Here is a 12,325-nt window from a genome sequence, read left to right on the forward strand (position 1 = left end):
ATACATAAAAATTTTACATAAAGCAAAAAGATGGCACGAAGCTAAAAAGTTTGATCATAGATATAGGTTCAGGATTGTGACGTTCACGCGAGCCGCACAACCGCCCAGTTGTTGCAATGAAGAATTATTCAAGCAACCACTTAATAAGCAGCATCAGCACTCACAGGGGCATTAAAGTGCAAAAAAGCAGTTATCCGAAAGCCAAAAATACGAAAAGCTACAATTCATAAGCTCGGCGTTTTTTGTTTTTGTGTTGTTTCCTAGACGATAAGTAAGCCCTTGAAAGGCGAGAAGCCACAGTCGCAGCCACAGTCAACTTAAGAAATTTCGGCTTTACGTTGCGGGTAATTAAGCGACGTTGTTACATTAAAATTAATATATGTGTGTGTATGTTTGTGTGTGCGTGTATCACGCCCATTAAAAGCGAAAACAAGAAATTGCTTGGTGGCAATAAAGGCGAATATTTACTGATGCAACAGTTGAAATGGCACCCGACTAAAGCTGGCGGGATTGCCAAAATGTCAGCGGGTTCAAGAAGCCCAGCAAACAGCGCCTTAAAATTTTAACGTCTCAAACAAAGCACAACAAATACCATACAGCCTTTTCTCAGCAGCATCATTAAGAGAGCTAAAATGGGAAGAGTTAGTGAAATGAAAAGGAAATGGGTAGCGAAATGTTTGCCATTATTCCTTACGCCACACGCACATTCCAGTTCCAAAGTTATGCAAAAGTTTTCATACGTTAACGCATTTGCGGCTGCTGTGGCTGCATATGTACTAATTTGTGCACCGCATACCAACTACAGCATAACAACAAACATTCTAGTGTTAACAACAGTCGCTTAACAACAAGAAACATCAGGTATAGCATTAATAACACCCACACATGGCAACACACAACAACGCACAACAAAAGCAAACATATCACCCAAATTAACAGAGTTATTATAAAATTTAAATGAATTTGGGCGCTGTGGAAAGGGACCACGAATTGTGCTGATGGAGGTCGGAAAATGTGGAATACCAAAAAGTGTTTCACAGGCTTCTTTTTACAAAAGTTAATAATAATAAATGTTTTTTATATGGTTTTTATAATTTCCTCCAAATAAACACTATTATTTGAAATATTTTTAAAGTACAACTTTTGTTTGATTTTAGATTACTTTCTTCGAAATATCTTTCTGTGGCCTCCGCACAAAATAACTTAAGTCATCTTAACCTTTCCACCTGTTATACATTAAGGGTCCAGAATTTTCAAAAAAATTTGTTTTTGTTTTTTTGCAATTTCAAAAGCATAGTATCTTAAGAATATACTGTGAAATTTTCATTTCAAATTTCCAATATTATAGCTTTTACAGCCCATTAACTAGGTAGAGAGCGGTCCGCGCGCTCCTATACTTCAAATTTTAAACTCATTTATCTCGAAACGACTTTTTTCGGCTTGGTGTTGTCAAAAAACTTTTCAATCAAATCGTCTGAAATTACCTATAATATGATGTTCACAGCATCAGTGGCTATCGTCCGTACTAGAATCATATTCTTATTTCAATTATTTCGTATTTTTTTATTAAAAAACTGAAAAACCCCCGATTTTTAGAGTGTCAAATTCCAAACCGCGCCATTTTGTCAAATTTTTAATTTTTTTTATTCTTGTAGCGGGACATAGCTACAGTCATACTGTTCAATAAATAATTTTTTTGGTTTTTATGTTTCAAATAAATAGCAGAGCCAAAATGGGCAACACCGTCCAGGTCCAATTTTTCGGGAGGGTCAACGTCAGCGCCATTTTTAAAATTACTAAAATTACAAAATTTTTTGTAATAAAAAAAGATTAGGTAAAAAAAGTTAAATAAAGAGCCTAAAAAATTAAAATATCGGTATTAATTTTTTTACTGTAAAAAAATTCCTCAAATTACCCTAAATTTTCGAGCTCTACACCACCGGGATCCCTGAAATTATTTTTTACTTTACCTTATTTATTTATTTCTAGTTTGAATAAATCATTCGCTCCACTATTTTAGGAAGACATTTTAATAAAATTTTACTAATTTTTTATGAAGGGTCATAACCTATTATTCTAAAGGCAAAAAACAAGAGTAGAAAAAATTCTGTTTACCTTGTCAAGATTTTTCTTTTTCACCAATGCAAGAACTACTACCTTTAAAGAACACCGCATTTCTTATGGTACCTAGGATGGCTTTACCCGTAACTCCATGTATGTAATAAAGGGTCTTTCAAAAGTGACTCCTACATATCAATAGCGAATAGTTCCTAGATAGTACTTTTTTCATGTCATCTTTGACATTTGCCAAGTAGACAGATATACAATTTAGCACGATAGAACAAAGCGCTAAAACTTTTTAAACTTAGTATGAAAATTGTCAATCTTCAAGAGCAAAATAACGCAAAATTCGTAATTTTTTTTATGAAAATAATCATTCGAATGAATCGACAATTCAAAGAGTGGTGAAAAATTTGAAGAAACTATTCTGTTGAGGTTAGAAAAATAGGTACACTGGCAAAACAAAAACTAGACGTTCCGTTGAGGATATCGCCTTGATCAAAAAGATCCCGGAATATATTCAGTTCGGTTCCAGGACATACAGGGTGGCTGATGAATTTTGCTACATTAAGAAACTCAAATAACTTTTTTTTTAGTGTATGGAACTCATTTATTTTTTTTTTCAAGTTGAAGGTCATTAAATTTTATTAAATGTAGTTTAACTAGTTTTAAAAATAATTGAATTTAAATGCCCCCCACGCTCGTTGACACAAGTGCGGCATCTTAGTAAAAAGTTGTTCATTGCTGCTTTGAGAGTTGCAACAGGAATAGCCGCAATTGTTGCCCGAATGGATTGTTTTAGTTCATCCAAATTTGTTGGCTTTGTTTTATAAACTTCTTGTTTACATAAACCCCACAAGAAAAAGTCAGGTGCAGTAAGGTCAGGCGACCTGGGGGGCCAACGAAATTCGGAGTTTCTTGAAATCAGTTTATTGGGAAATTTTCGTCGCAACTCTGTCTTAACAGTCTGGGCTATGTGAGATGTTGCCCCATCTTGTTGAAACCACACAGAGTTGAAAGGAATTCTCTTTCGGCGTAGTTCTGGATAGAAAAATTAAGTCTAAATCTTTGTGCATTATTGTTTGCAAAGACTGTTGGCTGACACCAAGTTGAGCAGATAAGCTTCTTGTTGAAACCCTTGGATTGCTTTGTATAGCTGCAGCTACAGCAGCGATCGTTTCCTCCGTCCGAACTGGTGGGTTTCGATGATAAGGCCTTCTTGCGACTGTTTCTTGCTCAGCAAAATTATTCACCAGTCTCATTATGGTCCATCTGCTCGGGGGATCGCCGCCAAACATACGCCTGTACTCTCTCTGTACTAAAACTACGGACTCCAGTGCGTGATAGCGGCGGACTATCCAAATTCTTGTTTGCGTGTCCCAGTTATCCATTTTAATAAATTTTAGCTTAAAAAGAAAAAAAGTTATTCAATTTTTTTTTTTTGGTAGCGGCTTTCATCAGCCACCCTGTTGGAACATAGCGGGAAATGAAATTGCTGATGAGCTTGCCAGAAAGGGGACTGATTTAGCCTCAGAGACTTCCTACCCTGTCATCGGCATCCCCCTGACAGTTGTTAAATGGGAACTGTACAAATTATTTCTCAGGAAAGCGCAGAAAAGATGGATCTCCATTTCTTCAAATTCAAAAAGTTCATACCACAAAAGTAATACTATCACCTTCAAAGTACTACCGAACCCAACTGCAACGCACTTATGCCAGCGTTTGATCCAGCTCTTGAAACATTTGTGGGCCTCTATTTTCGGTATAGCCATTAGAACAATCTTCGATTTTTCCATTACTTCTCTTCGGCTGTTAAAACCCGAGGTTTTTTTACTCGATCTTAACAGAAGAAATCGCAGGGAGCAACATCAGATGACTTCGATGGCTTTTGGATGGTATTTGCTTCATACTTGGTAAAAAATTTCCCTATAATAATTGCACTGTGCGTTATCATGGTGCAAATTCCATGGGTGGTTTTCCCATAAATACTTTCTTTTTTGGCGAATTGCTTCACGCACATATTTCTTAGCGCCTTTTTTAACTATTTGGTCTTTTGGCAAACACTCGTAGTCTTGATTACCATTGTATTCCATAAAAACCGTGAGCATTGCTTTCGTTTTTGACTGATATCAACGTGGTTCATTCGAAGCTCTCCACACACTCGCCTGATGTCTAGATTGCGTGTCGTACTCATAAACCGGCTTCTCGTCTCCAGTAATGATTCATTTCATGAATCTTGGGGCGGATTCAGCCTTGGATATCAAGTCATTTTCGTGATATCAACGCGGTCTTTTTTTGCATGAAATTTAGGTGCTTTGGGACTTTGCAGCAAAGTGCCGCAAACGCTAATCATTAACTACAATGCCCTAAATAGATCCATAAGAAATACTGAAGTCCTCTGTCAGATCTCTGATGATTAATTTTTGGTTATTGATCTACTTTTTTTTATTGATGTTGTCATCAGTTTCGTCTGCACTATGTACGTCCGTCATCCTTGATGGACTCATGTTCTGTTCTGAAGCGTGTAAGTAGCTAATCTAGCCTTCTCCTCACCTTGTGAAAAGAGAAAGGCCAGCGGAGATTGTATTATTGCAATCACTTCCTCAAATTCTACCTCAGAGTCCTTATCCACGTGGCAGCAAACGAAACCTCATTTTCCCGAGGTTGTAGTATCTTTAATATTTTTAAAACATTTCGAGTGAATCATTACCAACTTTCTTATAAAAAATGCTATTCTTATTGAAGATATTTGCGTCAGTTAAAACTAATATTCCAGCCGTTTCATTTTTCAGGATTATAATAGGACTATGAATAAGTTCGTGCGGTTTTTTTTCGAAATTTGAAACTTTATTGACGTAAAATGGTTACAAATTTAATATTCAAAGTATTGTCCATCGCTTGCTACTACTTTTTCCCATCTTTCTGGCAATTCACGGATTCCCTTTGTGAAAAATTCGGTCGGTTTTGCCGCAATCCACGAATCGATCCATTTTTTGACTTCATCGTAATTACGGAAGTGCTGGTCAGCCAGGCCATGTTGCATCGATCGGAAGAGATAGTAATCGGATGGCGCAAGGTCTGGACTATACGGCGGGTGGGGTAGGACATCCCATTTGAGCGTTTCTAAGTATGTTTTGACCACTTGTGCAACATGTGGCCGAGCATTGTCATGTTGCAAAATAACTTTGTCGTGTCTATCGGCGTATTGCGGCCGTTTTTCTCGCAGTGCTCGGCTCAAACGCATCAATTGTCGTCGGTAGACATCCCCCGTAATCGTTTCATTCGGTTTCAGTAGCTCATAATACACAACACCCAACTGGTCCCACCAGATACACAGCATAACCTTCAGGCCATGAATATTCTGCGCCGACGTCGATGTTGAAGCATGGCCAGGGTATCCATACGTTGCCCGACGTTTTGGATTGTCGTAATGGACCCACTTTTCATCGCCAGTCACAATTCGATGCAAAAAACCCTTTCTTTTGTGCCGTTGAAGCAGTTGTTCGCATGCCATAAAACGGCGTTCAACGTCTCTTGGCTGCAATTCATACGGCACCCAATGGCCTACCTTTCGGATCATTCCCATGGCTTTTAAACGTTTGGAAATGGTTGATTGATCAACTCCCAAAGTTTTTGCAACCTCTTCTTGCGTTTGAGCCGGATCTTGATCGAGCAATTCCTCCAATTCGGTATCCATGAACTTTGGCGGCGCACCCTCGCGTTCTTCGTCTTCCAAGCCAAAATCACCACTTTTAAAGCGTGCAAACCACTTCTGGCACGTTCGCTCAGCTAGAGCATGCTCACCATAAACTTCCACCAAGATACGATGACTTTCGGCTGCTTTTTTCTTCATATTAAAATAATGAAGAAGAATTCCCCGCAAAAACACATTATTTGGCACGAAATTCGACATTTTCAAGTGTGGTAAAAATATTGTTGTTTACGCTTCAAATAAAAAACTTATACTGACGTTTGTGCCTTAAGACAGTAGCTCTCCAATGAATGTTTGGAAATATGGATCGATGGAATAATAATCAAGTTACGCCATCTGTTGTAAAACCGCACGAACTTATTCATATGTATATAATTAGCATTCATACCGTCTCTTGGGTGTTTAGCTGAGCTCCTCTTCCTATTTGTGAAGTGCGTTTCGATGTTGTTCTACCAATGGAAAGCCCCACAATTTTAAGCCGACTCCGAATGGCAGATGGCTTTTTATGAGCAATTTTTTTCATGACAGCATTACTTATACACTCAGAGGTTTGCCAATGCCTGCCGAGGGACGACCGCTATTTGAAAAATTTTGTTCTATTATTTGGTGTTGGAACCTACGCACTTCCGCATGGCAGTCACGCACCTACCTATTTGACTAAGGCCGCCGCCTTCTGGGCTAATATTATTATTATTATTATTGTGAAGAAAGCACCAAGACCTTAAGATTTGATGCGCCTCCTTTGAAAATGCGTCTCCTATGTATTTTAATCCTACTTTCGAGATGAATTTTAGTATCAATCCTACGTTCATGGAATTCATTATACGGTCAGTCATTAAGTGTGCGTTTCAGGCCCAAATTAATCTTTAAGCGAAACAAATGCGACTCTAAGATTTCTTAATAGAACTTGCCATCTCTTGATCAATTCCAATTTCTCCTTTCTCTAGTACATTGCTTAATACTATCCTATTAAAAGTTAAAAGTAGAATACCGAATCCTTTTTTTGGAAATGGAAGCGGACATCATTACTTGTATTCCTTGTGCTCAATCTCCACTCCAGTATGGCTTGAGAAACCTCTGTTTTGATAAGCCGTAATAATAGTTAATCATAAGTGGTTTTAGCACTAAAAAAGTATTTAGTGCAAACACATTTTAGGCTTGCTTGAAGAATCTTTGGTATTTCTACCATGAAAATGCTTTTCTTGAATACTATTTTTTGTTCGGAGGCTGTAAAATTCAAATACCCTTTACCAAAAACGCACACCATAAACTGGAACGAAACTCGGCTTATAAAATAATAATAATAATAATCATCTATTTTCTATACCTTTAACCTAAAAAGAGCCCCTATGACAATTGTTAGCAAAACCATAAAAGTTTGAAATTAGCGACTTTTTACAGAGTTTTTTTTTCCTTGTTCACTCCTATCTGATGTCTTGCGTTGGTTTCGTTAATCTGTTTTTGATTTCTGACAGGGTTCTAAATAGAGTAAATACCGGCCTGTCGCTGCTTAGGAACAACACTTTCTTACTATCATACTTGGAGCGCCATCTGTGTTTCAGATTTTTCTGCCAGAAGGATCGCTCAGATGGTTGAAGACTTCACTAAATTTGGTGTATCTGCGCTATTACCGCGCTTGCCCGCTTTCTCTTGCTGGCGCCACTGATGCAATGTGTAACTGTTGTTTTTTGTTTGTCATTTGCTTCTTTTAGCAGCCACAATGCAAGTAATGCGCTGACTATTGTGCGGGAGTGGAGTAAGGATGGAAAGGATAAGTTTTTGGGTTTGAGGAATGAAATTTTTATTTTTTTTATTTTTTTGTTTAGGAACAGGGAAAGTGCGAGATCCGTGCTTTACGGTAGATTCTAACCCGCAACCTCTGGGATGGCAGGCTAGTGCACTTACGCTAGATTACCCGTTACCAAGTTAACTACATTTTTTAATGCGCTATGTAGCAAAACAAGGACTCCGAAGAAGGAGAGGGATTGTTTTAGTGGCCACACCACTTGATTCAGTAAACGACGTCGCTATAAGGGCGAAGGAATTTTGAGCCCTACCTCACCCACCAAAAAAAAAAAACAAATATACCAAAATAACGTAGATAGTTTTATAATTATTACTATTTATTAATTCTTGTGCTTTTTTCTGGTACAACTAATTTTGGTACTCGATTATAGCCATTGTACCAAAATGGGCTTATTGCCTGAATACCCCCATTATTTAAAGCGTAGCCGCGGAAAGCAAAATAAGTATTCTAGTCACTGTTGAGTGAAGTTTTAATATCTATTCGCTTATTATACTTACCAGCTATCGCTTTTAATTCCCAGGCAACTCTGCATTCTCCGTGCAAATGCTGCTTTTCGAGCGGAAACGGAAGTGCTAGGTAACAGCTTAAATGAATGGGTGGGGGAAGTTGTAAAAGCGAGAAAACGAAACATAAGAACGAACAGAAGAAAATAAGGCTATTTTGAGTTGCACAAAAAAGCAAACGGTAAGAAAGGAAGGTGTTTTTTAAACTAGCGGTAGCAAAGCAACGCGTCGCTAAGAAGAGCCAATCAAAGAACGTTGGATCGATACCGACACCGCCAGTTTAGGTAAGCATTCGCTTTAGAGGAGTTGTAAGGGAAGTATTGCAGCAGTTAATTGGTTTTAAAGCATGGTAAGTATGAAGCAAGAAGAAAAAAATTTTATTTCAAATACACAAATAATGATATCTTCTGAAAGCCACCGAAAAAGAAACTCTCTAAAAAGGAAAAAGCGCGGCTGGAGGCCGAACAGGCCGAGCTGCTACGCATCGAAATGGAAAAAGAGAGGTAAGAGGTAATAAATTCACGATATACCCACTTGCATATCACGCACTTGTATTCCGCACTCAGACAACGAAAACTCGAGGAAGAGCGTCAACGTCGCCAAATTGAATACGAGCAAGCCAAACGCCGTCAGAAGGAAGAAATTCTAGAGAATAAAACACGTCGCGCACAGCTACGCAACAGTATGGCTTTCTTCACAGAGGTGCGCGAAGTAACGTCTGGTATAAAGGCGCTGGAGCAGGAAGAACGAGAATGGGAAAGATTTATGCGTTGCAACGGTTTACCCAATGCTAATAGTCCAAGTGACTTACGCCGCTACATACATCAATGGCGCAGCGATATGGAGCGGCGCGAGCGTGCATCACGCAATTGGTTGTTAAATACGAACGAACGGACGCTACTCACGCAAGATCTCGATGCGCCGGACTTATCGCGTAAGAGTTTGCGCCTACAGCAGGGCAATGCGGGTGATGTGTATGCGCAGCGAATACGCGAAGTGTTGGGGGTGAGTTGAGTGAGTGAAACGGAAGAGAGAGCGGAAAAGAGTGGTGGATTGAGAGGGAGACAGAAGGGGGTTAAACATTGAATGAATATAATGTCACTTTCCACACATTCTCAGATACTCTCAGAGCTGGACGAGGCTATCGCTGATAAGAAGAAGCCACCGCATATCGTTAGCGATCTCATCTGTCTGAAAATGGAGATTCGCGTGCTCTTGAGCGAACACCTGGATGAGTTTACCTATAAAACGATGTCGCATATTGATCGTGATATGGAGTGCGTACCGTTGGAACTTGAAACTTGTTTTGCATGACTTAACTTTGTTATCGTTATTTAGAATCGATAGGCCGGGGGTTTTCAAGCACATCTATGAATCCGATGTCTTCAAGAGCCATTTTTGGACTTACTCAAAAGATGCACAAATGTAAGTGAAAGCACAAATATTTTTGATATTAAAGTTAGTGAAATATAAATTTAATCTACCCAAAAATGATTTTACTTAAATTGGCAAACCGGCAAACGGGACTAATTTCGTATAACTTCCGTAGTACAAGAAATTTAGAACTCTCACTTCAGTTCTAATCAAACAATTTTTCAATCATCACATTCATTGCTTAATGGAGGAACGGCAATTCATTCAATTGTCCTATGAAATAATTAAAAATAATAGTTAACGTACTTTATTAAATCTTCTTAGCCGTTTTTTTCATATTTGGATACAATAGTTACAGTTGAAAGAGAAATAATTAGAGTCATGATGAATAGATTTAAAGGTGTTGCCAATATCAGACCGTCAGCCGGCTCTCTGCGAATTTGACAGAATCAACTGATGAGCTGTCGTAGCAGCAGTTTGTTTACGAAAAAATCAAGAATGTTTTAGTGATACAGACGACTCTCGTTAATTCAAACTTGGGATATTTCGAACCTCTCATTAATTAAAAGTTATCACGAGTTCCCTACAAAATCTCTTTATATTTCGAATTATGTCCATACATTTTTATGCACTCGGTAATTCGAACGGAATAATCATTGTCACGACGCGGTAATTCGAACTGATAAGGTCAAACGCCCGACAATTCAAATTTGCAAAGTTTCTTGGTGTGTTAGTAAGAACTAGTAATTTTGGGACTCCCCTGAAAATACCTTTACTGTGCGTGGTTGCGTATTACGCATAAAACATAGGCACATTTTGACGCACGCTTCCGGACGAATCGCTTCGTTGGTATACAGATTAAAAATTTGTATTAACTATGAGTCCTAAAAAGTATCAATATTTGACGATTGCTGAAAAGGCGAAATTAATTCAAAAAGTAGAAGAAGGTGAGAAGAGAGAAGCGATGTTTCAAAAGAATTCAAGGGTCCTCTCAGTACTCTCTCAACTAATGGTCTATGAATAAGTTCGTGCGGTTTTTTTCGAAATTTGAAACTTTATTGCCGTAAAATGGTTACAAATTTAATATTCATAGTATTGTCCATCGCTTGCTACTACTTTTTCCCATCTTTCTGGCAATTCACGGATTCCCTTTGTGAAAAATTCGGTCGGTTTTGCCGCAATCCACGAATCGATCCATTTTTTGACTTCATCGTAATTACGGAAGTGCTGGTCAGCCAGGCCATGTTGCATCGATCGGAAGAGATAGTAATCGGATGGCGCAAGGTCTGGACTATACGGCGGGTGGGGTAGGACATCCCATTTGAGCGTTTCTAAGTATGTTTTGACCACTTGTGCAACATGTGGCCGAGCATTGTCATGTTGCAAAATAACTTTGTCGTGTCTATCGGCGTATTGCGGCCGTTTTTCTCGCAGTGCTCGGCTCAAACGCATCAATTGTCGTCGGTAGACATCCCCCGTAATCGTTTCATTCGGTTTCAGTAGCTCATAATACACAACACCCAGCTGGTCCCACCAGATACACAGCATAACCTTCAGGCCATGAATATTCTGCGCCGACGTCGATGTTGAAGCATGGCCAGGGTATCCATACGTTGCCCGACGTTTTGGATTGTCGTAATGGACCCACTTTTCATCGCCAGTCACAATTCGATGCAAAAAACCCTTTCTTTTGTGCCGTTGAAGCAGTTGTTCGCATGCCATAAAACGGCGTTCAACGTCTCTTGGCTTCAATTCATACGGCACCCAATGGCCTACCTTTCGGATCATTCCCATGGCTTTTAAACGTTTGGAAATGGTTGATTGATCAACTCCCAAAGTTTTTGCAACCTCTTCTTGCGTTTGAGCTGGATCTTGATCGAGCAATTCCTCCAATTCGGTATCCATGAACTTTGGCGGCGCACCCTCGCGTTCTTCGTCTTCCAAGCCAAAATCACCACTTTTAAAGCGTGCAAACCACTTCTGGCACGTTCGCTCAGCTAGAGCATGCTCACCATAAACTTCCACCAAGATACGATGACTTTCGGCTGCTTTTTTCTTCATATTAAAATAATGAAGAAGAATTCCCCGCAAAAACACATTATTTGGCACGAAATTCGACATTTTCAAGTGTGGTAAAAATATTGTTGTTTACGCTTCAAATAAAAAACTTATACTGACGTTTGTGCCTTACGACAGTAGCTCTCCAATGAATGTTTGGAAATGTGGATCGATGGAATAATAATCAAGTTACGCCATCTGTTGTAAAACCGCACGAACTTATTCATATTCCTATTATAATAAAGGAGAAGGAGAAAGTCACTGCTGCTCAAACTGCCAGAGTACGGAAAAGAACAACTAAAGGTGAATTTCCTCGTCTGGAAGAAAGCCTGGCCATTTGGCTTAGACAGTGTAGGGGCCAAAAAGTATCTATTAGCGGAACTTTGTTAGAGGAAAAAGCAAAAGAGTTCGTGTCTACTCTAAACATACAAAACTTTGCGACAAGTGAAAGGTGGCTTACAAATTTCAAAAATAGGAATGGAGTCGTGTTTAAAAAAGTCTGTGGAGAAAGTGGAACTGCTAATGATGTTGTTTGCTTAGATTGGTATGGTAAATTGAAAAGTGTGATGCCCGAGACATTTTCAATACTAATGAAACTGGCCTATTTTTCAAATGTTTACCGGACAAAACGCTTACTTTTGAAGATGAAAAGTAGTAGTAGTAGTAGTAGTATCCAGCAATCAGCTTAAGGGGCGAACAGTCATATATCAAAACACACTAATTTCAATCAACGTTCTTACTAAGTCCATGTGTCAAAATAAATTCACTACTTAAACTCTCCGAAGCACGATTTAGTGATAAGAGAGAAAG

At 38.9% G+C, this 12,325-nt stretch overlaps 1 protein-coding gene across 1 annotated transcript in view; it reads left to right on the forward strand.

Moving 5' to 3' along the window:
- The window catches only part of LOC129238082 (uncharacterized), a 75,420-nt gene that overhangs the window by 42,562 nt on the left and 20,533 nt on the right, over positions 1-12,325 (forward strand). The window contains exons 2-5 of the mRNA XM_054873121.1: positions 8,498-8,586; positions 8,650-9,088; positions 9,203-9,360; positions 9,422-9,508. Coding sequence (XP_054729096.1) covers positions 8,498-8,586; positions 8,650-9,088; positions 9,203-9,360; positions 9,422-9,508 — 773 coding nt within the window. The remainder of the gene's footprint in view (positions 1-8,497; positions 8,587-8,649; positions 9,089-9,202; positions 9,361-9,421; positions 9,509-12,325) is intronic.

This window comes from Anastrepha obliqua, chromosome 2 (assembly GCF_027943255.1).
Source record: "Anastrepha obliqua isolate idAnaObli1 chromosome 2, idAnaObli1_1.0, whole genome shotgun sequence".
NCBI classification, from domain to species: domain Eukaryota; kingdom Metazoa; phylum Arthropoda; class Insecta; order Diptera; family Tephritidae; genus Anastrepha; species Anastrepha obliqua.